General features: G+C 38.3%; 4 protein-coding genes across 6 annotated transcripts; 3 read left to right on the top strand and 1 right to left on the bottom strand.

Annotated features, from left to right (window-relative positions):
- The first annotated feature begins 27 nt into the window (after positions 1-27).
- On the top strand, positions 28-2,857 carry fam162a (family with sequence similarity 162 member A). The gene is made up of 5 exons (XM_056737707.1): positions 28-221; positions 890-1,018; positions 1,711-1,822; positions 2,141-2,249; positions 2,316-2,857. The coding sequence occupies exons 1-5, from the start codon at positions 170-172 to the stop codon at positions 2,430-2,432; spliced, it is 519 nt and encodes a 172-aa protein (XP_056593685.1). The 5' UTR covers positions 28-169; the 3' UTR covers positions 2,433-2,857.
- kpna1 (karyopherin alpha 1 (importin alpha 5)) lies at positions 2,713-10,092 on the bottom strand. Its single transcript, XM_056737700.1, has 14 exons — positions 10,009-10,092; positions 8,960-9,093; positions 8,684-8,797; positions 7,871-7,970; positions 7,697-7,791; positions 7,323-7,454; positions 6,850-6,938; positions 6,676-6,775; positions 5,619-5,782; positions 5,469-5,547; positions 5,265-5,390; positions 5,057-5,184; positions 4,790-4,965; positions 2,713-4,710 (listed from the first exon to the last, which is right to left on the bottom strand). The coding sequence occupies exons 2-14, from the start codon at positions 9,083-9,085 to the stop codon at positions 4,523-4,525; spliced, it is 1,617 nt and encodes a 538-aa protein (XP_056593678.1). The 5' UTR covers positions 9,086-9,093; positions 10,009-10,092; the 3' UTR covers positions 2,713-4,522.
- A 768-nt stretch (positions 10,093-10,860) lies between these two features.
- si:ch211-161h7.8 (thiosulfate:glutathione sulfurtransferase) lies at positions 10,861-12,226 on the top strand. Of its 3 annotated transcripts, XM_056738782.1 has the most exons (5): positions 10,861-10,911; positions 11,056-11,149; positions 11,543-11,665; positions 11,757-11,919; positions 12,041-12,226. In XM_056738782.1, exons 2-5 carry the CDS (start codon positions 11,146-11,148, stop codon positions 12,093-12,095), a joined length of 345 nt encoding a protein of 114 aa, XP_056594760.1. In that variant the 5' UTR covers positions 10,861-10,911; positions 11,056-11,145; the 3' UTR covers positions 12,096-12,226. The 3 variants fall into 3 exon arrangements, with proteins under 3 accessions (XP_056594760.1, XP_056594759.1, XP_056594761.1); XM_056738781.1 differs by lacking the exon at positions 11,056-11,149 and having other exon boundaries at positions 10,874-11,033; XM_056738783.1 differs by lacking the exon at positions 10,861-10,911 and having other exon boundaries at positions 11,021-11,149.
- A 2,503-nt stretch (positions 12,227-14,729) lies between these two features.
- On the top strand, positions 14,730-22,711 carry drd3 (dopamine receptor D3). The gene is made up of 7 exons (XM_056738433.1): positions 14,730-15,014; positions 16,073-16,185; positions 17,370-17,506; positions 19,461-19,651; positions 21,028-21,099; positions 21,580-21,934; positions 22,515-22,711. Exons 1-7 carry the CDS (start codon positions 14,730-14,732, stop codon positions 22,709-22,711), a joined length of 1,350 nt encoding a protein of 449 aa, XP_056594411.1.
- Positions 22,712-27,022: the final 4,311 nt, after the last annotated feature.

The following is a 27,022-nucleotide window of genomic DNA, read 5'->3' as shown; positions in this document are numbered from 1 at the left end:
GAGGTGTTATGTCAGGTCAGGGTCCTCGAGGCAGCTTGGATCCAGTTTGCGCACTTGCAGCTGGACGACTTTCAGACTTCTTGCCGTTGTCATTTCGGCACGTTTTCATGGCTTACGTAACAGCTGTGCCTTAGCTTAACGTCACACCTTATTATTTCTTCGGAAAGGAATGACATTCAACATGATCAGAGGGCCTCGCATTGCCTTTGGCAATTTAATAGGTCAGTATTTTTAATATATTTGTTTTGGAAGCATCAAGGGTATGAACGCATTTTCAGTTGTTATCTCAGCTGGGGATTGGGTTACTTGAAAGTATTTTTGCCACAAACATAACTTTACATATTAAGTCGCACACTTGATTTTAAAACGCTGTCGAAGTTTCGCGGGTGGATTAACGTAAACGTTAACGTTACTGACTAAACGTTAACGTGTCATGGCTTTCACGAAGCTGTTGATATATTATCACATTTGATGCTTGATTTGTTTGTTTAAAGATTCAGATTTCAAATTGATTTGTTCCTTGGTAGTTACAAACTCATTGCGAAGTTCTGGAAAAGTATGAAACAGTTAATGTTATTAGTATTGTAAAATAATAAGGATTAAGGGCTAAAACCACTGTTTGAATACGATGCAATGCTAATTCATGATGGTTGACGGTAGTAACACATTCTGTACTACCTGCATTCATTGTTTGACGTAATACTTTTTTCATGCGTCATCACAAAACCTCCAGCAGGATGATGATATCGTTGTTTCTATCAATGCATTATCTTTTGTTGTTCTATCAATGCAAATGTACCAAACACATTCGTGTTGTTTAAACATATTGTTCAAACATTAACTCGACCTGACTGACGTTGATGTTTTGATATTGATCCGTGTTTCGCAGCGCACGCGCGGAGAGGTGTGATGATGAACACGGGTAGCAGAAGACTGTGTACTAAACCTCAGGAGGGGCCATCCGTACACCAACAGGTGCCATCCGTACACCAACAGGTGCCATCCGTACCCCAACAGGGTCAGTATTTGTTTTTAATACCCATGCATTTTACCTGGGGATTGCTTTATACGGCGAAGTCATACGTGACACTTTACGCAATAGTTGATTACGTTTATAATATGTTGAGCACGTTACGGCATGTATATGTCCCGTGTCTCGATAGCCCTTGCTCCCGAGATCGTGAATCAGTTTATCGTGTTCACGGGCTCCCTTCTCATTGGGACACCGTTCACTTGTTTTCCTTTGACGTGAGTGACTGCTTAAGCCTGTTGTGATGCTTCAAATCTGGTATTAATGAACAACCCGCAAAACCAACATATCTCTGTCTCTTTGTTTTTTAACTGGTTGAAGTACATATGAGAAATACTTCCATTATCCTGTTACATCATTGCACAAAAGTGGTCGATTATTAAATTCAACTGTTAAGTAGATTGTATTGTAGTATTTACCAGTATAGCTGATCTCTCAAGCACGGTATAATCTCCATACCATACAGGTAATACTTTTCTAAGATCTGAACTGTGGGTTTCTTATGTTCACATTTATGCATTTGGCATACGCTTTTATCTAGAGCTACTCGCATTGCATTCTACTATAGATTGTATCTGAGTACGTGCAATCTCCTGTGATCGAACCCATGACATTGGCATTGCTGGCGCCATGCTCTTACCACTGAGCTCACTAACACATTTTCTCTATGTTGCCCATAGCTCAACGACTTGGGTTTAAATTGCCAGGCTACCGCCCATCAGAGTGGGATAAAAAGATGCTGTTGTGGTCCAAGCGATTCAAAACCAAAGAACAGATTCCAGATTTTGTGTCGTAAGTAGGCTATCCCTGTTTACATTGAGCCTTCTGCTGTGAGGTTCAAATAAGATTTCCTACCAGTATACATACAGATAATTAGTGTAATTCCTGATATCTGGAGGAAGATCAGAGTGGGTTTTTTGCTTGTTATGGTTAGACACTAAACAGAGCAGGCATGTCCTCAATGACCTATACCACACATATGCAGCTGCTCTAAAATTTTCTGTCTATCAATATTATCATACTAGTTATATAGTCCTATTTTAAATCTGGCCCTTGATTGTTCACTCAATGTTTGTTTTTATTTCTAAAATAATCTGTTGCCATTTACAGATTTGAGATGATTGATGCTGCCCGGAACAGAGTGCGTGTGAAGGCCTGCTATGTCATGATGGGAATGACCATCTTGGCTTGCCTAGCTACGGTTATCTCGGGCAAACAGGTAAGACTGTCTTTGCCTAATATATACTTTACCTTGATATTGTATAACCCATGCCATCTATAACAGGCGGCAGGTCGGAATGAAAACCTGACTTCTCAGAACATGGAGAAGAAGGCTAGATGGAGAGAAGAAGCACAGAAAGAGAAAGAGGAAGCTGCTGTCATTGCAGGGAAAGCTCATTGAGATTTGGCAGAGCTCTTAAGTCTGATAGTTTTAGCTCTGGCTCATTCATTAACGAGCTGTTATATTGTATGCCATGCAACATTGGTTCACTGAAGGTGTATTAATCTTCCTTCAAGCAGTCAACGTAGTAGTGTCAAAGTTACTGGTAAATAACAAGGTGTGAGTTTTTATTTATGTTTTTTTGTATATACTTAAATTAAAATATGTTGCGTCACTTATTTCCCTCAGTTAGTTATTTTGTATTGCTACAATTTGATAAAAACTGATAACATAAACTATGTGAAATGGGTGGATAAAGCAGACATTTATTGTCTAGGACTGGTGAAAGTTATTAACCAGACGATCTAAAGCAGACAATACAATATGTTCAACAAGGTATGTGTTGACAAAAAGTAGGTTGAGTGTAATAAAATTGTGACAACTGACCCTTTGTGAATGAAATTCTTGAAATATCAACAAATCATAAATTATGAAAGCACTCATCTTCATGAAACAGCATTTATGCAAATGGCGTAACAAAGAACAGTTACACAATCTTAATACGACAGCAGTATTGAACACAGAGTTGGTAATTTTTTGGGAAGAATCTGACATCGAAATAAGAAAAATGCAGTAAACAATCATATATTTTGCGCTAAAACGCAGTAATTTAAAGTTTAATTTTGCTGATATATTTATAGTCTTCATTGAAGTCCATTTGTGTTTTGCTTTCGTCATTTTCCACGTCAATTTTAAAATGTGGACTATGGCACCTTCGGTTTAAAAGATTTTACTCTCACAAAAATACAATAAAACAAAACAGAATTGTTTTCATTTAACTTTTTTTCTGCAATGTATTTTCCTCTCTAAATATTCTGAAAATGTCTACGTGTTTGCATTCGGCATGATTAGACATTAATATTAAAGTTGGTCTCACACACACACGTCAGGAAGCTAAGCCTTTAGCTCAATTTTTAACAGCTAGTTGAAATGTTCTGACTTGGTGGAAGCTTTGATGGGGTGGAGTTTTCACAGCAGGATGAGGCAATGACATCGCGCTCTTAAATACTTAGTGTTTTAGGTAAATTCATCCTGTAATTTAAGGTATTCATCAGAATTTTCACCTCAATATCCTCAGCGATTTGGGCCTAAAACCGACTGTAGAAGTTTTCACCGAGGGTGTCTGTTTTAAAAGTAAAGTGCAGATGAAGATGATGCTTGTGTGAAATTGTCCTCTTGAAGTATCAAATGGTTAATGCACAGTCTAAAGAATCAAAAAAAGTTTGTCTTGTTTTTTTTCCTCTGTCCAGCAGTCTCAGTAAGTGGTAAGACTCCAAACTCCCAGAATTCCAAAGATGCAATGAGTAACCCCAAAAGAAAGGCGGAGCCTATAAAGTTCGGTCATTGTCGGAATGCACATTAAATGAGAAAAGCAAGAGACTGTCTGGCTGGTACCGTCAGTCAGAAAAGTCTGGACCTCTCGGTTCATCTGTCTGCCTTTGATTTGTCTGGGTCAAATCAGAAGATTAAAGTTCCTTGTCTTCATTAGACGTCCTTTCGGATCCTCAGCACGGATTGGTTGCTATTATTGAGGGGGAAATTTGAGATCATGCAACACAGTCACACGGTCAAGTCCAGTGTTTACCAACGTGAAATGTAGATGCCTTGTCAGATTCAGTATTGCAGTCACATCACACAAGCTGTGCTTTCCCAGCTTTTATCAACTCATCGCTGGATGCAGTTTTCCTGAATACACTTGTAACTTCTTTATGAGCTGAGGTGATGCAAGCGTTGAGGGTTGAATTAAGATTTAATGCAGGACATTCAGAGTGAATGATGTATCTTTGTGGTATATCGAGGACATACCTAGGGGTCAACAGGTCATCAGGTTTTCTGCATCTGGGCATGATGTCGTCATTGTTCTGGAGCACATCCTTCAGGACTGGGCCAATGACAAACAGGACAAGAGGGGGAAATGGGTTGACCGGCAACACAAGCTCTTGTAAAATAACACATAAAAATGTTATTCATTGAATCCTTTGCTCTGTTGGGTCAGGGGCATCTCTCACCCTCCAGGGTGGAACACTTGAAGAAATGGAGGGAGGGAGATGTTAAAGCTGGAAACCCTCCATGGGAGCCTCACACTGCTGGAAAAGGAACTGCTGCTGCTGGAGATCCACGGCAGGTGCCAGAGCTGGATCTTCATCATCTGTGCTGAAGTAGCGCTCGATGAGGTCGAACGCCTTCTGGTAGATCTCTTGGTTTTCATGGCCTTGGAGAAACTCAAGTTTGTCCAACCCTGACAGGAGACAATAGAGAAAAAGTAAGCTCCAATGTCTCTTCGATTTTCATCGTCATATTTGACAATAAAAACATACCATATGCCTCCTCAATGAGGGCACAGTAGGGGTTGATGCCTCCCCCACGTTTAGCCTCCAGCTCACCAAGTCGCAGGATGTTCTCCAAACCATTCAGTGCCACCTGTACAATCTTTGAATCCATCAGCGTCAGGAGGTCACAGAGGGGTTTGATGCAACCAAGCTCAACAAGATGCCTGAGAAGATGATCAGTATTGAAGTATTGAAATCTAAAAACTTCTTTGGCTGCACGCATTTGGCAGTTTGCGTTTTTTCCTGCTCACTCACCTGATCTGCTCGGCAGAACCACCAGATGTAGCGTTTGTGATGGCCCAAGCAGCCTCTTTCCTTGTACGAAACTCTGCTACTTGCAGAATATGGATCAATGGGGGGAGCAAATCGGCATCTATCACCATCTAGAAGTAAAAAAAAGGATAAGTGAAAAACCTTCATTGAGATCAATCTTAAACATCCAGCTATTCCAACAAAAACCAACCTGTATTTGTGCACGGTTCCCAGCTGTGATATTAGAGATAGTCCAACATGCTTCCTTCTTAATGGACTCTTTCGGGCTGCTCAACAGGTGAAGGAGACTTTGAAGAGCCGAGCAGTTAAGAATCACCTGTTTGTGAGATACCATATTAAACTTAGCTTCAAACCGATGGTGATTTAAAGGGAATCGTTCAATTGATCATTTAACCTGAGTCTGTAGATCATCTCCTGTGACAATATTCCCCACGGCTCTTAGAGCAGGGGACACCACTTTATATTCCGCATGCCTAAAACACAGAAAAAATTCAGAACCCACAAATTCACTTTTAAAAAACTATTCTCTATGTTCTTCTCATACAGGAGCAGCTCAACCAGTCTGCGACAGACTCCCGAGTCAATAACAGCCTGTATCTTCTCGTTGGGTCCATCGGATAGATAAGAAAGAGCCCAGCATGCATCAGCCAGGATGTCGGTATCGTTCACAAAGAGCAGCCACGAGAGAACGCTGAGACACGGCGACACCTACATAAAACAAATCCAACTTGAATATACAGTCTTACACTATCAAATGTACACACACACACACCCTTAAGCATAAATTTACATCATTTTCTGGCCTGACCAAACGTGACTGCAACAAAACGCTCACACTCTGCCCACTCACAATACAAAACCAGTGCTACTAAAGAGAATTGATTATGGTTGTTTTATGTGTCTAGTTGGTTTTTAAAAGGCCTTTTCATCTTTCCCCTGTCCTCATTTACATTTATTTTGCAGGCACTATTATTTAAATGAGCATGATTTTTGTACAAAAAAAAAAAAAACTAACAGTTACAGCAATAACATAACCACTCATATTTGGGGACTACAAAGAAATATAAATGAAACTGTTCTACTCACACAGCTCAAACCAAAATGGTTATCAAGGGAGCTCATTTGTTCCAATAAAATGAACATTCTGTCTTCATTTGCTCACCCTCCAATTGTTCCAAATCTGTTACCATTTTCTTGGTTCTAATAAAAAAAGAACGATATCTGGAAGAATGTTTGTAACCAAACAGTTCTAGGGTACCATTGACTACCATAGAGAAAAAATGTTAGTCAATAGTGCCCCAGAACTGTTTGTTTCCGACATTCTTCAAAATATCTTCCTTTAAGTTCAAAAGAACAAAGAAATGTATAAAGTTATTTTCCCTACTATGTTAGTCAATGGTGCCCCAGAACTGTTTTATACCACACATTATTTCAAATATCCTTCTCTGTGTTCAGCAGAATAAAAAAATGTAAACAGATTTGGAATAACTGGAGGATGAGTAAATGAAGACATCATTTTTCATATTTGGGGAACTACTCCTTTAAAGCGCTAGGATAACGTCTCTTCATGTTCAGATGATGATAAGAAAAGCGTTTGTTACCTTGGTGAAGTCCGGGGGTGGATTTTTCCCTCTACACAGGTTAGAAAGAGCCCAAACTGCGTTCCTCATCATCGTCAGGCGATTTTGTTTAGCCAATAACCTTCGGGAAGAATCCACCTTTTTAGGTCAACCGTTCAACAATACACTTTCAAAATAAATGACTGAAAGACTTACTGTACTAAAGAGGGCAAAATGTTGCAGTCTAGAACATAATCCCTGCATTCGGTGCTGTCCCCTGCAATGTTGCCTAAAGCCCACACCGCCTGCAATACAACCACAAAAAACTCTTAAAATTTAGACTAACTTCAAGCCAACAGGTAACACCGACATAAAAAAAATCCAAAAATGGCACAACTTTCCTCTAACCATCAGAATACAACCTTAATATGAGTTCCTGGTCTCATTGCAAATGATTCATCAGTGCCCATTATTCTTAAGAAAATACAACAATGCAATGTAATAACTAGGACTCCATGGTAGAAGAGATATTGTATTTAAACTAACAAGTATAAGAAAATGCAGTGAAAATGTCTTTCTATACTACAATACTGACTTTAACTGATCCCACTACAATATACATTATGAGGTTCTATATGCATCCAATTATGTGTACTTTTAGTTCAAACTAATAGTAAACGTGAACACACCTGTTCCTGTACATCATCAAAATCCGAGCAGAGCATCTCAATGAAGATAGGCACCGCCCCGGCCTGGATGACAACGCGCGTCTGGTGGGACGTGCCTGAGGCGATGTTCGTCAGAACCCACGCTGCTTCAAACTGCAGAGACAGGACATTTGTCACCACACTGCATAAAGGCATCTCCTAATGCACCATTAAACAGCCAAGCGGATTAAATGAAGACGAGCGATTCGCAAAATATACACATTCCAACACTGTGAGCTTGTGCTGGGAGCGTTCCATGCGGCATGACTCACTGCTGAGTCTTGGGGGCTAAGTCTAGCAGGCTGTGCTTCTGGCACTGTGGTCAGTTTTAACCAGATAAAGCTTATCGAGCTCACCTGTAGCGTGCAGTTCTCCCTTCTTTTCAAGAACTCAACGAAGTGATCCACAACTCCCGGGGTGGCAATGACCTCATCAATGGGGGGATTTGGCTCTGATAGAGAGTTGCAAGGATGGAATTGTTATATATTGATTATATATGTGCTTGAATTTTAATCTTAGGGGTGTTTTACCTTTAGATAAGAGTTTTCTAAAGCGTTGTGTTCCTATGAGCTGTTGTTCGGGAGAGCTAGAGAAAATCATCTGTATCATGTCCTCAGAGATCACACTTCCCTATTGAGAAAAAAAGGATTTTCATCACTATTATATCTGGACACAGTTTTTAAGTTAAGTATTTAATTTAATTTATAGCAGCATTCAGCATTTCTTTTTTGGGTAAAGATGCCAAAAATATGAATTACTTGGAACGCACTGGTTCATTTTGTCTAATAGAAAGCTTGTTGACAATAAAAAAAGAAAATAATGGTTCACGGTTGTGACAAACTTCAAGCCATTTAATGTCGTAACTTCCAGTTTAAAGCAACATTATGTCGTTTTTCGACCTTAAAATAATATCTTTAAAATTATTTTAGTGGTAGAATAACTCCTAACTGGACGAATTCTACTCCCGCTACTACCTGAGCAGCCTCATAGCACTACAACCAGACTCTGTAAGTTCTGTGTTCGGGTCGGTACACACAGCCCCGCCCATCCCCTGTTCGCGAAGAGTACCACATGGTTTCCAAATTAAAATTCTGCCTTAGCTGGTTTCATCAGCTTAATAAATAAATTCACGTGTGTTGCTCTACCCACGGGGAAGCTTATACAGCGGTATTATTGACAACACTGGTAACAGACAATTGCACTCATCAACCACATGGGGGAGTCATGAGCAAAAGTTCCATATTGTTGCTTTAACAGCATAAAGGTTAACACGGTCAAGTAAATCACATTCCTCAAGACAGTTCATAGGAACGCAATGATAAAATAATGTTTAGGTGTCTCACGGTGATTTGGTCCATGTTGTTGGCCTGTGACTCCAGGTATCCACTGTCAGACATTCCATCATCCTCCAGTGCTCCATCTTCTTCCACTGTGGCCACATTTCTGCGCTTGAACAACTGTAAGAAGACACTTTCAGCTTATTGCGCTCAATAAATATCAACATGTGTCACAAGTAAGCAAGTACTGATATATCCCTAACCATAATCATAACCAAAGTTACAACCGTCCAATATCAATTTCTGATTCGTCATAACATTTTTCATGTTCATTTGTCTTACTTGTTCATCTTTCTTTTGCTTGCGAAGTTGCAGGCCTTCCTCTTCCCTCCTCCTTCTCATCTCATCTGTGTTGAGGGATTTGTTTTTATAGCTTTTGAGACGTGCATTGTCTTTCCCCTGACTCATGGTGTTGACTGTTGACAAGACACAAATGAAAAAGCAACAAAACATGAACACAAGAGGGCTCAATAAGACTCAATAAGAAGCTTGATCTCCCTTTGAAGTCAGGATTTGACGGATTTATTCAATCGATCGCTGATGTTTCCACCAGCAGTGGATAAACACCAATGATGATAAATGCCAAATATATTCCCATCCATTGTCGTTTGACACGTACTGACAATACGTTAAATACAGACTCGGTAAGACCTTAAACGACCAATTCAGTCGACCAAAAGCAGTTTTAAGTACCTGTATCAAACCCCACCAATAACTTACCCACCGTCTAAATATTCAGTTGGTGTTTCAATGTCGCATAGAAACGCAAGTAAAAAACCGCTTAGGTCAAGGGGTCACGTTAATGTTATAACTGCCCCGGAACCATCGGTTCCTAACAGACTAAACAAAATAATACTATAAAATGAATACGATGCTAATAATAACTTTGTCCAGTACGTATCTATCAACGTGCCTGGAACGCTTTTCTCACGCCACGGGCAGCGGCGCTTCAGCCCGCAGTGAAGAAGAGCGACACATCCAACCATCTTCGCCTAAAATCACCTCACTAAACACACTAATTTAGCCTTACATCGCATCTATTAAGCAGCAACGATCGATTAAAGACACAGAATGTCATATTTATTGTGAACGAAGAAGTGATCATCGACCGAAAGACAGATTTGCTGGAAATGTCTTAATGCCAGAATCGCCTTCTCCTCCCAGTATCTGCTGCGCAGCAGCCTCAGTTAGCTCCCCTGCTAACCTACCCAACAAGGTTGTTCGACTGTTGTTTTTCATTCCCATTTAAACATAAGTATTTGTCTAATTCAACGTCACATACGTGGAATAAAACTACACAACCATAAAAAAGTCAAATTGGACATACCGACCTGTCAAAATGGTCTAGTTTACCCCGTGTCGTTTAAGCTGCTATCGTTCAGCCTCCGCCGGTATGGTGGTACTGCGCATGCGCGCTGGCAGAGGACGTCGTGTTCGGAGCGCATGTCTGTTGCCAGTTTTGTGCAACAGGATTTTTTTGTTAAAAAAAACATTTTGCGCAGATGTGCTTTTAATGTTTGACCTATGTAAAATACAGCCGCGGGGAAAACTAAGAGATCTTTTCAAAATTTCATTTCAAATGAGCATTTCTATGTGTTGTGGCTCTTCCAAACCTCAGGAGTGACACAAAGTCATCCAACACACAACAACGTCCAACTACGAATAATATCGAGGTTGTCACAACTTTTCCTAAATACAAACACTGTTGTATTGCTTGAAAGTGAATATTAACTTGTTTTCTACGTAGTTGAGGTCTGAAAAAAGACTTGTTTCTCCAGTTTTCGTTTTATAATTTTTGTCGAAATTTGGTAGAAATATTGTTAGTAGTTCACGGAATGAAATGATCATTTTACATAAACAGATAATAATAAACGGAATTTTTGTATTAGTAGTTTCACTTAAATAGGGTATCTTGTTGGGCGTCCTATTCTATACATGCTATTGACACTCATAATCGTTTCATCCTACTGTAGGCTTGATCTAGATAAAGTTTACCACCAGAGGGCAGTGGATCGAGAACCCAGTGAAACTGAGATGACGCTAATTTTATACTTTGCACTGTCACCCTTGCATGACTGACAAAGAGCACTACAATTTAAAGATGATATCATATCAGGTTTTAAGGTGCGTGTCTAGTTTTGCAGTCCCTAAACCGGTTTTTCAAAGCTAGGTGATCTCAGCATGTAGACTGAAGACATCCTCCGTCAATCACAGTGATAGACAACCTTACCCAGGTAGAGCCAGCCTTGAAGTGAACTCTTGATATTTTCTCCAAATAATTGGATTTCATATATTTTAAGAATATATGAACCATTTTTATTTTTGGATTGTGTTCCACTGACGTCCTCAATGTCAGGTAAAGTCCTTTTTTATTACAGGAGATGGACTCTGTTCAGAAAACAAAGTCCAATTTCCAATTAATTGTTTCTACCGGACAATAAGGACTGGCTTGTAAAGAGAACATCTCCATGTGTAAATATATAATTTTTAATTATTATTATTTCAGTCAGGTTTATGTAATACCGGAAAACCAATGATTTGATTTGCATTTTCTAGTTTGATTGTCAATTATTAGAGAAACTGCTTCATGCTTTTAACTCTTTTGCTTGTGCTTATTATAGCCTAGCACATCTTTTGTTCAACTCTTTCTTTTAACATTAGCCAAACCAAATCTGCAATTAATCTTAAACATTTTTGTGACGTGTTAAAAACCGATGATAAGAAACTTTTACTAAATTTCTCATATTTTATGTTTACAGTGTTATTGTGTAATGAACATTAAGTGACATTTAAATATTCTGATGGCATACTTTTGCTTTGGTCTTACATATGCATAACATGTATAACTGTCTAAACTACTTTTAGCTTCAGTTGTGACTTACGAGCAGCTCAAAGCTATGCTGGCCAATCACAGTGTACAACTGTTTGACGTCCGCAAACCAGATGAATTCCAGGCAGGCCGGATTCCAGATTCCACCAACATTCCATGTGGGTCTATTGTAGTAAAATTTAAAGTATGCTATACACCAAACAAGTGATGTTCACCGGTGTTGTTTTGAATCTGTGTTTTTTCTTTCAGTGGGACAGCTAGAGGAGTCACTGAAGCTCCCACAAGAACAGTTTGAATTGCAGTTTAAGGTGAAGGCCCCACGAAAAGAGGATGAAAACATAGTTTTTCATTGCCGGAGTGGGAATAGGAGTTTGTCTGCTCTTGAAATTGCTCATCGACTGGGATTCATTAAGTAGGCAACTGAAAACTCTTACAAATAAATGTTGTTATGCACCCAGAATAGATAATAATGAGGATAATATAATAAGTTATATATTATTTTTGAGAAGGACTACATGTTTTTTTTTTCTCAGGGCACGGCATTACGCAGGTGGATACATCGACTGGGAAGCGCATGAGAAGAAGTAACATGACTGATACAAGTCATTAAATTGCAGATGAAATATTGTCTCAGTAAATAATAATAAATGATTTAAGAATCTTCTTTAATGTCAAAAACAATGAGACAGTGTTAAATAAATTGCAATACAGTAACTGTACACCAGCTGTGTCAGTCATGTTTTATTAAACATTTCAGGATAGACTGAGCTTATTTTATTGGTGCAGAATTAAGATTCTACTTAACCGGCTACTCCACATAAAGGTATAATTTCACAAACACAGAATAAAGGGGAAGTTGACCCAAAAACACACATTTATTTCCCTGTATGATTTTTTTCTGATGAACACAAAGATATTTAAAATTTTTACAATGGAAGAAAATGGAAGAAAATTTACAATGGGATGAAATGTAATTTAAAATCTGTAAGAACGCTCATATTTAAAATTACCACCAATTTTGCATTATTACCACAAGGTGGCAGCAATGCAATTAGGGAAACCAATGGAACACTATAGGGAAGGCACAGGTTCATGGCCACAGGTGCTGAGATGTTCATGTTTAACCGATGGCTGTATAGATGCGGTCGGCTGCACCTTGGTAAATAGCTATCAGGCTCAACAGAGAACAGGTCTGGCACATTTTTCATTGGACTCCAATGAAATCAACTGACCTTTCCTGGTCCATTTTGGAGGGTGCTACTTTACTGTCATTAAGAGCTGATTTTTTCTTCAACTAGAGTAAATAGAAGATTGAAATGGTAGTCTATCATCAAATGTCAGCTATAGCTATAGCTGTGGATTATGTCCAGTCTAATACTGTGATGGTTTCTTTCTTGAAAGATGAGAACCGACTATGATGAATGGGACAATGTCATTTTCACCTGAGCCATAACGAGGTCTACGACACCGAGCTGGTTTGTAAAATAAAAAGTCTAAAAGTAATTTCTTTTTTGGCACTGGGCACCTAAACATGCCTAAGGCGCCCATCTGATGTGCGTTTGGTTATTTGATCTCAATTCTATTCCATGTTCCATATATTTATTTCCATGTTACATTACCTCTTTGACTCCCCATGTCATAAATATATTTAATTTACATTTTACTGCACGTGACTCGAAATCCTTTCTACATCGCCAAATAATGCGATAACATGCTCCAACAATTCACACGATTCTCTCACAGGGATCTATCGTCACAGGTAACAAGGAATGTTGTCAGACCCTTGAGTGTGAGCAGACTGCAGACATCTTCCAAAACGTGTTGTTATCAAATGATTTGCATATTGTTTTTCCTCTACCTGTACTTAGTACAAACCACATTTTGATGTCAAGAATGATCTTACATCAGCAATTGAACTAAAGAGACCAGAGATGCTCGTGCGTAAAAGACCTGATGGAGATAGGGTAGCCTACAGAGCGCGCCTCACGTATCCTCTAACCGTCGGGGAGAGTGAAAGCTTCGAGCGAATCCAGTTGGGTACTAACTCACTGCATCGAATGATTCAATGCACAAAAGCGAATGGAAGTATTTCTGGGGATGTGCATTAATAAGTTTCGCCCGCTACGCGCTAAGGATGGGGTCCCTTCCTTTCCTTAAACGGTGCGTAAAGAGAACGACTGGGCACAGAAGTTTAATCTCAGAAAAATCGGGGAAAGTTACTTCAAAGGTGGATCTGTTTTTCGCCGGAGAATCTTAACAGGTAGACATGCGGTACAGTACATTGTGTCATCTACTGCTGAAATGCTCGAGCATAGAAATGATAAATAGGCTAGAAATGGTTGTCTCATTGAATGCATGCTATTACATAGGCTACTTTCTGGATGCATGTGATGATCATTTATGTCCTGTCATGTTTTATAATTATTGTTTTAATTTATTAGATTGTTATTTAAAATTGAATAATATACGAATTGATTTTTGTTATGGCTAAGATGATCATGCTTTCCAACTCGTGTTTAATTACATTCGGATCAATGTACTAAAAAAACACTTTTTATGTTATGATACACAGTTATGATATGCATAAGGACGTTTAAAAGGATTCAAATATGACAAACACACATTATCAAAGGAGCAGAAATGCAAAGATCACCATCAAAAAACCTTCTTTAATGCTGTGATTAATAAGAACAAAATTAAAGGACTCAACTGTGAGTCAGACAAAGTGCAAATTTGCTCACCACTTTATGTATATTACAAAGACAACAAATAAGATGCACCAGAGTTGGCATGTTTACCACAAGAATGTGCAGGTATAGAAAGGGTAAATGCCTTAACACAGAATACCCACAAATGTGTATTTTTTAACTATTCAATTAGAAATATCAAAAAGTGGGAATGACAAAAGCAAGAATACAGATATTAAAGCTGAGGCGGGTCAGAATTGGTATATTTTTGTATTCGTGAATTCAGCATGGTTTGCAGAACACACAGAATTTGTAACTCCCACAGATCCAGCTCAGAGCTGCCTTAACCTGACTGTGTAAACACACCTCAGGTCTTGCCACGGTGTGTAACATTCACTTACATCCCCATTTCCATAAGCTTCAAAGAGCTTCATGAGTCATGACATCACCAATTCGTGAATTCATATTTCCCTGTTGTTTGTGGTTTTCGATATCCAAATCTCCAAATGTTCTCTCTCCCCAGATCTTCAACACAATGGTATTGTTTAACAGCAGTGAGTGGCTCTGGAATGACTCCGTAGACCATTCTCTCATCCAGGCAAACTCTAGCTTGACACTGGACAAAGAAGCGAAGAGGAATTACTATGCCATGCTGTACTCCCTTATTATTCTGGCTATTGTGTTTGGCAACGTTCTAGTTTGTATGGCTGTGGTCCGAGAGCGGTCTCTCCAGACCACCACCAACTACCTGGTGGTTAGCTTGGCAGTAGCTGATCTTCTGGTTGCCTCTCTGGTCATGCCCTGGGCAGTCTATTTAGAAGTGAGTACACGTGAACCTGATGTATGAATGAGGATGATTCAGAGCTACTTTTAGTTTAACACTGCGGATGCTGTTGAGGATGCAGTCTTATTTAAAAAAAAGGTTTTATAATCTTATTTTTTTTATTTGATTATATTCTTTGTGTAATTTAGTGGTCAAAATCAATTATGTTTTGTCACAAAGCACAGTCCTTCCTATACTGCCACAAGGACACCATTTCTCAAGGGAACTCACAAAGCTGTTCTCTAATCCAATGTGTTGTTGTCCATTAAGGGATTAGACAATCTTATTGACACGAGAAGACCTGAACCAATGCTATGTTTAAAAATCAATATCATTGGAACGCTTAAACACTAGAAATGTTTAAAACCCAAGAGTGAGTCACACTGGTCTATAAAATCATGCTCCGTTGCGATATAAAAGGCTCTCTTAGTCACTCGTTTTAGTCATCCTTGTTTCTTTTTCATGAATGAAAACCAGTAGTCATATTTCTAAAGCCATTCAGAAGGCATCTCAGAATTTGACTGCTGATCTAATATCAGATTTCCCACTCCCAGTGCCGGTTTTAAGTGGTTTAAACAAAAACATCCATTCATTTAGCCCACATCTCGTGAATGCCCGAAGTTGAAGGCATTGTGTTGCTTTTGATTAATGCCGGCACGGGTGAGAAGCCGTTATGTCTGTCATGAAGCAATGCACCTAGCAGTCTGGTTCTGGAGCATGCGGTTCATTCATCTCTGCCTGTTCCTTATTAACTTCCTCTCCACTGATGGGTGTTATCTGCCTCAACCCCCTGAGAGACAGACTGAGGGGCTGTTTGCCTGTGGAACGCTTATTTTTTGCAAAGTGAGTGAGGCAGATAAAAGCTGTGACTTTCAAAATGCAAAAACCTATTCACTGATGCAGTGTGGCGAGAAATGAAAACATGCCAGCCGGACTTAGTTGAGCGGATTTTATCCATGTCCTGTCCATTAATTCTATTTCATTAAGTTTAAACTGTGGGAAAACAGGCTAATGCAAATGCGCATTGATTGTGTCTCTTTGGTTTATCTGTGCAGGTGATGGGCGGAGCTTGGCTCTTCAGTCGCTTATACTGTAATGTGTTTGTAACCCTTGATGTGATGATGTGCACAGCCAGCATCCTCAACCTGTGTGCCATTAGCATTGACAGGTATGTTGGTCTTGTAAATCACTTTTTACAGCTTAAACGGATAGTTCACCTAAAAATGAAAATTCTGTCATCATTTACTCGCCCTCTTGTCATTTCGAAACTGTATGACTTTCTGTCTAATGCAGACCACAAAAGAAGATATTTTGAAGAATGCTGGTAACCAAACGATGGTGGTTCACATTGACTTGCATTGGTTTTGTGTGTTCGTACAATAGAAGTGAACGGGAACCGCTGTCATTTGATTACCAACATTCTTTTTGTGTTATACAGGTTTGAAATAACATAAGGGTGAGTAAATAACATGACAGAATTTTAATTTTGGGGTGAACTATCCCTTTAAAGTGCAAAGTCAACTGTGAGTGGTATAGATGATTTTGCCAAACTTGTAAATTCTGTGGATAGGTATAATCAGATCTCAACGACAGGTGCATCATTAACACCTTTATACATAGCAGGAAGGGGTCTTTGTTTTAATTTTGGTTGCATGGCACGTGGAAGTTGGTGGAAGGAGTGACTGCAAGAGATCATATGGTCTGTTAAATGGAAAGAGAGGAAATGATTAGGTTTAGAGGGAAAACAGCAGTTGAAAAACCCAGAAAAATACATGTATTCAGCAAGAGAATTTAAAGGAATATATTTAGTTTAATTATGTATCAGAGATTATGCTTTTGGACCTGTCTCTGTGGTATTTGGTAGTATGACAGAAAAACAGATCATGCTAGCAAAGGCTGATGAATCGATTAAGATCTGAAAATAATCAATTCTTCGTCATAACAAAAAACTCTTTCTCGCACATGCCCATTGAATTAATAATTAATCGTTTGATTTTGATTAAATTTATATAGCGCTTTAAAGTGCTGTACATGGAAGGGGGGATTTCCTCAATTACCACTAATGTGCACCATCCACCTGGATGATGCGACGGCAATGTTGAATAGGTGAATGTTCCTAGGACACACAAGGCTTTTATTTTTTAATCAAATATTTTCCTTGTATCGGTACACCTTATAGCAGATTTTGAAAAGGCCTTCAAAATTGGTGGCATACCCAAAATTACTTGATGGAGATTTTGGATCTAATTACACGACTGTGGCGTTCTGTGCTTCAGTGGTTATGACCTTTTTCTGATCTGCATTCCCATCTTCTCTGGGACTCCTCTGAGATTAACTCTTTCAACTGTGAAGGTACACGGCCGTGGTGATGCCTGTGCTATACAACACCACCCACAGCTCTCGAAAAAGAGTTTCAATGATGATAGCGACAGTTTGGGTCCTGGCCTTCGCAGTCTCCTGCCCTCTACTGTTTGGATTCAACACAACAGGTGAGCTTTGACAAATGTTCCCAGATAGCACAGGTACTTGCTAAAGATCTGGACATCTTAATCTGATTTCATATGATGTGAATCAAATTTTTGGCAAATCACGCATTACTTTTGTTATCCGTTTTAGCACTTTCTTATCTGAAATATACATTTCAAAGCAAATCCAGTCTGATTTCTCTATTTCTCTAAAATAATTACATTGTGAATAAGCGCTGCTGCAGTGAAACTATTAAGGACCTAACTAACTGCAAAAAAGTTTTGAAATTTAAGAAACATAGAGCGCTACAGATTTTACCTCAACAGTAATTTCATATCAGCTCACCATCTTTTCTATCGGATGATGATAAATAAGTTTGCAGAAGAAATTAACCATCCATTTAATTATAGTAATCAGTTAATTAGTGTCACGGTGAGAAATAATAAGTTGCATCTCTCTCACACACACACAAGCCTTCTAGATGAGATTCGTTCTGCCTCGGCTCTGTGTTCTGGAGATGTGAGAGGAGGACTTTGAGGATCTAATTATGTTGCCGCTGTAATAACTGTGCATGTCACAGATTACCGGTGATAAGAATATTGATTGTGATTTATACACAGCTGGTGGCATTGCGTACATTCGCACTGATTTATTACCATATCTTTTGATTCAATCTTAATTTATGTTACACAATAGGATGTTTTGCTATAGTTTTGTTATGGTAGACAAAAGAATGACACAACATTGAAGTAAAATAATATATCTAATGCAGTGTCATATTTTGTATTTTAAGCATTTGTACTGTTATGAATCTCTGTGATTATGTTCAAAGGTATTATGCAACGAATTAGGAATTATTTGAATTTACAGTAGTTGATATCCTTTCAGTAATTTTTACAGATCTATTCAAATGACATCATAACATGCCATAGAATCAGATTGATTAAATGTAATGTAATTTCTCTTAGCACCAAAGGTTCTTAAAAGGTTCTTTGTCGGGCTGAATGGTTCCATAATTAACCTTTATTGTATACAAAACCAACAGATTAAACCAACATAAAATATTTTTTTCTTTTAGAAACCTTTGACTGAAAGTTTTATTTGGGAATAAAAATGTTTTTAATAGCAACATTGTGATGAACACATTTATTGGAACCTCTTCAGCATTTTTACCAAAATTTTACTTTTTTACCACAGTGCCCTACCCACATTGGAATAAATTGATAAATGTGGTGTCATTTTACAGAAAGCCCTTTAAACTTAACAACAAATTAAACAATTATTTTGTTACGTTAAAATTACATTGTAGATCTGTGAAATATCAAGTGATTTTCTTGAGAGTGAACGTTTTATTTGATACATGACTCATTTATGTTTTCTGAGTTTGGGATATAAAAATGAAATTTAATATTGTTCATATGATTTTCACAGGAGGGAGGGTTTTGGGTATTTAGTCCGTATTATGTTCTTTTATGTAACAAAAAGATGATGCTAGCACAAAAGATGCTTCACAATTTATAGATTTGATGATGCAATATCTCCCATGTGTCCGTGGGAGGTGGAAGAGTTTAAAGGGACAGTTCAGCCAAAAATAATTCTGTCAGCATTTACTCACCCTGAACTTCTCACCCTTCTAAATCTGTATAAATTTTTTCATTCCAATGAACACAGAAAAAGATATTTGGAAGAATGCTTGTAACCAAACAGTTCTGGCGACCATCAACTACCATAGGAGAAATTACAATGGTAGTCAAAAGTGCCCCAGTTTGCTTTTATACGTTCTTCAAAATAGCTTATCTTTCGATTTCATCAGAACAAAGAAATGTATAAAGATTTTGAACAACTTGAGGGTTAGTAAATTAAGACAGAATTTTCATTTTTGGATGAAATGTTCCTTTAAGAGGTTAGAGTGTGTACAATTTTTTTTATATATGTCAACAAAACTATTTTGATATGCTCCATGTGTCCAAATTGCAGATGATCCTACTGTGTGCTCGATTTCAAATCCTAATTTTGTGATCTACTCCTCCGTGGTGTCATTCTACCTGCCTTTCATGGTGACCCTTTTGGTGTACGTGCGCATCTACATCTTCCTCAAAAGGAGAAGGAAGAGAATTGCCTTCCGTCACGGAAGCGGCAAAGTTCGGCCAGCATCCATGCCACTAGTGGTAATACTTTCACATTTTACAAACCCATCCAAACATAATCTCCTCAAACTATTTAGGATTAAATAGTCAACTCTCATTGTAAAACTATATAACACCCATAACAGTGCATACTTGCTAAAGGTGTTTGAAGTATCTGTTACGGATGGTATGGATTAGAAAAAAATCTAAGATTCAAGAAGTATCATTAATGAGCTATCCTGGAAAGTCATGGTTGTGTATAGTAGGCGTACTAAATTTCACATGAATTCAAATAATTTTTAAATCCAGTCTCCCTTTGTTAGGAAACATTACTGGGTTTTACTGAGTGAAACAACATTTTCAATCAGGGGAAAGAGCAGGATCATGGCTTTTAATTGAAATTAAGATACACAAGCATATATTAGGAAAAACTCCAGCAAGCCATTCTGATCTGTGCCCTAGGAATTTTATTGCAAGATGGAGTTCCAGCCAACTGGTGCATAATTCAATATGGCTTCCCTGAATATACTTCCCTCGGTGGCCTGTTAACTTTCACCCGTTCCGTATACGGGACACCTAGTTTGCGTCAATATTGTGCATGTAATGTCTAATCGAATCATGACAAACTATATATGATTGGAAAGGTCTAAGACTCTAGAATACACATTTCTTTGGTGTTTTTTTAAATCATTTATGTTGGGAGAGTAATTGATTCTTTTTTATAAATAGTGTGCTTAGATGTCTTGTTATCCTTTTGGGACCCGTATTGTTTAAATGTATTTTTTAATCAAAGAAAAATATTTTTGTGTGTCAAAGAAAAAAAAATTGTGCGTGTGTGATTTTTATTGTTGTTGCAATAATCAGCTACTTTTCTTTTTTCAAACGAGACCTCCAACACATGCGTTTTCATGTGTAGGTTCATAAAGGGCTTCGACAGTTATCAGGTTGAACATTTTTCAACAAATTTTCAGATTTTTAAGCAGATGACATTTTACAAAATTACATTTTTGACATTACCATTGCAGCTAATATGAATTTACAATGTATAAAATTTTATCAGCATTAAATCCATAATTTCTCATAATTGCATATTCATTTTTTTAATCTATAGGGTTTCAAAATATGTTCATTTATGAATATAATATTGTCTATTGTTAATTTGTGAAAAATGCATTATTTTAGAATGCATGCAGAAATAAATTATACAATTAAAACTCGCTGGAAAAGTATGTTCCTCTGGTCTAAGTTAATTAAGTAAATATTATTGTGAAGTGTTATCAGTGAAATGAAAAGTTGATCCATTCTAGTTATATAAAAAAAAATTCACAGCCCATTTTTTGCACTTTTATCCTTCTCTCTATCATTTCAGCTTTCACTTCTTTGGTTTCTCCCACTAAGTCTTTAACATATCTCCACAGGAGACGTGTTTACGAGACGTCATTCATAAAGAAAAAAGAGATCTTTCCCCAATCAAGATCAACGTGATAAGTGTGCGTATACCATTTTTTCCTTGAATGTGTGTATTGAAATGCCTGCGCTTGCTCTAATCTTGCATAAATGTATAGCAACAGTCTCTGCTAACGTTTCAGATTGCTGGCAGCCTTTCGCCTTTGTTCTTAAGCATATAGCATGTGCATTTCTGTTCCCGTGCCCCATAATAAGATGTGAGCTTGAATGTATGGCTGGTGCTTTTGAAAAGATGTTGATTGGCTGAGATGCAGAAAAGCAGCAGTGATTTTTTTTTATTATTGTAAGCACTACAAAGATTCCCATGGAACACATAAAGAAGAAAAAAAATGTATCATGTAAGCAAGAATTAAGTCTCTTTGGATAAAAGCATATGCCAATATGCTTTAATGTTAAAACTTCACATATGTTTTTGGTGTTGATTAAAAACGTTAATTTATTCATTCATATAATTATATATTATTACTTAAACAAAAACTTGTACGTTCAATTTTTCTGTTTAGGAAAAAACAGAACAGGTGACTCGTCCCCGCCTCCTCGGCAGCTGCCTGTGGCGCAAGCGGCCTCAAACCGCCCCTGCCGAGAACTCACTGCTTCCCCCGGTGGTCATGTTGAACTATTGCAGCATGAGCCAAGCGTCTTTTGCTCGCACAGATCAAGATGGAAATCGTGGGCAAGAGGAGGCCGGTGAGGGGGAACAGGTGAGGTGTGAGGTGCAGAAGTTGTCAAACGGGTGCACACACACCACCCTGCCTGCATCGCGGCCTGCTCGTGTCATACTGTACCCCAGTCAGATCCGCTGTAGGACTATGCACTCCAAGGAAAAGAAAGCCACGCAGATGTTGGCCATCGTTCTAGGTGAGAAATTATTTTTATGAATGTGCCTGGCACAGTTTGTCAGGTTGCTGTCATGAGGCCACATGGGGAACGCAAAGAACGGTGAATGCCAATAGCTGCAGAGTCAGTCAGACCTCTTAGTAGTGTGAAACACCAAGCAACCAATCAGAGTCAATTAGTTTTAACCGCCTCCGAGTCTGTGTTGTGTAGAGCGAGAGATGACATTGATGATAATCTAAAATGTCTGCATAATTGAACAGGAAATGAAATCACTCTTGTTGAGTAAGACTCTTGGATCGAGATAATGCCTCAGCTGCCTCAGTTCAAAGTCAGTTGGTCAGGGTTCTCACACAACCATTTGTCATGTACAGGAACTTCTCTACACACTGCCTGCAAGTGTTGATGTCATAGCTACTATTGTAAAGCTGCCCGTGTGGAAAGATGTTTTTTAGACAGAACATTGGACTAAGGTTATCTTAGTTATCTTCCTTGAGCAAAGAAAATATATTTTCCTATATATATATAATAATTTATTTAAATGGGCTAAATAAACGTTGCTGTGTTATTGTATGCCCCTCTCTCACCGTTTCTGTTTTTTCAGGGGTCTTTCTTATTTGCTGGCTGCCGTTCTTTGTGACTCACATCCTCAACACTCACTGTAGTTCATGTCGTGTTCCACCTGAGCTCTATAGCGCCTTTACCTGGTTGGGCTACGTCAACAGTGCTCTCAATCCAGTCATCTACACCACCTTCAACATCGAATTCCGCAGAGCATTCATTAAAATCCTGAGCTGCTAAATCTTTATCCATGCGCACAAATGATGCCCAACGGATGCGGCTTTCAGACATCATGGGTTCTGTTTTGTGGAATATTAATGGACTTGAAATGTGAGAATATTTTCAATGTGATTTTACATTCACTTCAAAGTCCTACACCTGCAGTCGACATGCTGGGCAATAGTGTTCACTGAAGTTTGATTTGAAAGATTGGACCTATGTGAAGACCCCAATAAAGCCAGATTCTGCTTCTTATGGATGAGAATGTCAAAACATTCAACAGCAAAACATCAAACATTTCCTGGAGCTTATTCTTCATCTCGACATCTTGTTAAAATTCTCAGGTCATCACATGTTCGCATGTGTCACGCCTTCAAGAGATTTGTTGGAACCTCCTCGGATTTAAAGCAGCTAAGAGAAACAATTTATATGGAGATAAAAGCTAGTCCCCAGTCAGAGGGACCATAAAGCCGGCGAATAGAAAGAATGGGTTGTAAAAAATCCAAGACAACGACTGTTTCTCCCCCAAGGTTGAGTTTGGTGATCTGATTGCATGTTGCCATCTGGAGAAACTAGGTGTGTGATGTAAACTAATGCTTCACTGCATCCATAAATCAAATCTATAATCCTAAACATATTCCTATAAACACACCTTTCACAATTTCCTCAAAAAAGCAATTAAATGTGTTGTTCCAGTCGTTTTTTATTACCGTAAAACCTTGCCTACAACGTGCCCCCTGAAAATAAATCATGTCCATTCAGATCCCACACAAAAATACATGGGGTGCAAAGAGAGATAGTTAATGGGAAACAACACAAAAGGAAATGGCATAAACGATACAAGCGTGTGCGGAAAAAGATAAGTCGGTTTGTTGACAAAGTGAGGTGCGACAGAGTGAATTAAAGCAAGCGAGTTGATTGGGTGTGCGGGAAAGAGCGCACGCGCGCTTTGAATAGAAAAAAGGAGACTTTCAAGCACAATTTGAAAGAGAGCTCGGAAGCCAGAAGATTATATGGAGAAAACTAAATGAGTGAGTGAGCGAAAAGGTGTCACGCTCTAGTGCAGCTCGACCAAATTCATTTCTTTTCCGGTCACACTTGGGGCGACTGTGCAGTAATGAGTGGGTGTACAACGAAGGTGTGAGTGACTGATGCCTCTACTCTCTTATTACTAAATTATGGCTTGACTCCAGTGCTCTTAAGAGCTCTATGTTAAGGCTTAATGCGTGTGGTCCACACACACACAGAATTATGACGTTAGTGGCTGTCGTCAAATGCCAGCTAATCAATTTGAATTGGCGCTGCTTTCTCCAGGGCCTCCTTCAGTCTGTCTGTTCCACGTCGTATCTGCCAGACACACTCGGTCTTGCTCCAGATCCTAATCTGCAGCGCATTGTAGATCGACTTTTGCACGTAATGGGGTCCTGTCAGTTTCCTAATTGTTGTTTTATATAAGACTGTGAGAATTTGTGTGGTGTGTATACATGCATTTACGAAGCCCTGACAGAAATAGGCTAGGCTAGTTTCAATAACCATGTCAAAATGGAAGTGGGTTTGGACTGAAAGACGTTTGTGAATAATTTAAGATTCTTTCATTTCATGCTTTCTTTCCACCCACTAGCCCCTTATTATATAGAAGTATATAGCAATTATATAGCAGCACAAGCTAATTCATTGACACCAGAGAAAAGATGATCCTGGCCATGAGAGCCAAGAAGACATTTGTGCCAAAACAGCGGTTTCCGGTGTAGAATTTTTAATTATTTTATTTTTATTGAACAAATTTGTCACAACTGTTTTGGTTTATTTCAGAAACAATGATACATGTCTCTTTTATACTTGCCAGCATAATGATGTGGTGTTGTGCCAGATCTCCAAGGATTTACTTTGACGTACATTAAATTATAAATATTATAAACGTATTATTAAAAGTACACTGCACTTGAATGAACATTAAAGGAACAGTTTTGCTTGAAATAATAATTAAAGGCAATATGGTGCATGTGACCCTGTCTATGAAATCCAGGCTTAAGTCTCAAAATCTAATTATGATATTATAAGACCATCAAAGTATTTATAGCCATAAAAAGATGAATGTATGGCGTGTGTGTTTAATGCTGTAAATAATTATATGATTTATTTCAAGAGACTCAAATTCCCATTTAAAAAATACTAACATTATTTTGCATAAAAAATACTGGAAGTTGGCTTTATGAACATGTATTTTAATCTTTGATTGGGCAATATAAGATACATAAATGACTATATTTTAACAGAATATTTTTCATATTATGAATTTTCTTTTACATTATGCAGAAAATCACCATAACAGGCAGGATTACATTTTTCATAATCTAGTGGCCTGATTTAGGCAACCATTCAAACAGATAAACTCTGTGTATTTATCTTATTGGTGGCAGCTTAATGAGCACCGGATGTATTCCCATTGTGGGGAGGACAACCAAAGGGAAGTAAGATAAGTCACCCATTTACAGGTGGAGAGCAATGGCACTGATGAAATCCTGGCTATTGGGCAAGTGTTACATCATCACCTAATTAATATGAATTGGCCAAGCTGATAAGGTTTATAATATGTCCCTCCCCCTTTTTCAGATCATTCCTGCACATGGCTGGTAATGCTTCTCTAGAGGCGGTTTAAGCACTCCCTTCACGATGGGTCTCATCATCAACTTACATTGTGAATCTTTTTACATAGTGAAAACGAGAGACAGACCTCTGGTTCTCTGCTTCGGTTACCTACTCATAGTGTTGTGCACTTTCTGATAAGAATGCAAATCTTTCCTTTTCAAAACCGCGAATGCCTATAAATTATTTACATATAGTCATCTAGTTGACGCTTTTATCCAAGCATTTAGATGCCCTTGTTAACTCTCGAGACACCTTCACTGTCACAACTTCTCTTCCAAAATCTCACCCCTCTTGTTTGTGTGTGATAAAAATTTAAAAGCGTCTAAACTACTCCTGTGCCGTGACTAACATATGAAGTTTGAAAAACAATGCATTTTAAGTGATTTATTGGTTGCCGAGTGAAAAGAAAAATGTGGGAGCCCATTTATCTCTGAGGCCCGCAAGGTCTCCTCTGACAAACTGTACTGACGGCAGGTTCTGGATAACGTATGCCCTTGATTTCACTGCTGAAACAATGGTGCATTTTAAATAAAAGAGTAAACTCCTATTTTATATCTGCCCATAACACGTAGATGCTGCTTATCATTTTACAGGACTATTATCTGGTGACATCATCTGCTGTTTTCTGACAGAGGAGATAAAGGACACCCTGTCAGAGCCGTGATAGACTGTCAAACACAATTCAACTCCCAGCGGTTCTCTGCATTTCAGTTAACCACCTTTGCAAGTCCATTTAGGAGACCAGCATACAGATTTGCATTGGAATTGGATTTGCATTGGAATTAGCAGCTGAGGTCTTTTAGGACCACTGCTCTGGTGTGTCGGAAGTATTTAGGAAGCCGACACTCAGATGAGCAAGAAAACAAAATCTTATACCAAAAAGTTTACAAAATATCGCCAATAATGGTATCGGTCGCTAAAAGTGTTTTTTTCCCATACAGGACTTTTCATCCAAAAATTAAAATTCTGTCATCATCATTGACAGAATTTTCATTTTTGGGTGAACTATCCCTTTAATAACTTTAATTATTAAATAATTATTAATTTATCCTTTGGAATTAAGTAAATAGCCACAAACTCTGTATCGGTGGAGAAATTTAATCGGGGATTCCATATTTAGATCTTTTTTATTTTTTTTTATCACCATTGGCGAAGTTCTTCGTATTAAGAAACCTCAATACATTTGATAAAATTTTAATACAAAGAAAGATTTGTGTTTACATAGACGCTCTGTTAACACACATTAAGGTGCTTCAAACGTTTCTCATTGCAGCTGCAAACCCTATTCTGTCAGTATGTCAATACCTCACCTCCTAGAAGTAGGGCACCTGCGTCACAAAGGGTATGAACGTGTGTATTATGTGCTTTTGGATATAAAAGCATGCATGCCCCTAAGCAGCTCACAAGGTTCTGTCACTTTAATTTTCTCACCCACCTTAAGCTGACAAATCCTGCCTCTGAGATCACACGTTTAGTCAAGTAGCACACTCCAAAAGTACGAGGTCTGGACACACTTGGGTTTATGTTTCTCATTATTTGAAGAATCGAGCATAACGCTTAAACCTATAGGAATTTCTTTACGGAACTTTCTAATTGGAAACGTTGGATCAGATGGGACAACAGGTACAAAACATGGGAACCTCTTCTGTATCTACAGGTGGCATCTTATAGTATAAGAGTGTG

This window comes from Triplophysa dalaica, chromosome 23, assembly GCF_015846415.1.
Source record: "Triplophysa dalaica isolate WHDGS20190420 chromosome 23, ASM1584641v1, whole genome shotgun sequence".
Classification (NCBI taxonomy): Eukaryota; Metazoa; Chordata; class Actinopteri; order Cypriniformes; family Nemacheilidae; genus Triplophysa; species Triplophysa dalaica.
The sequence above is the reverse complement of the archived record's forward strand: the minus strand, read 5'-3'. Positions and strand labels throughout refer to the sequence as shown.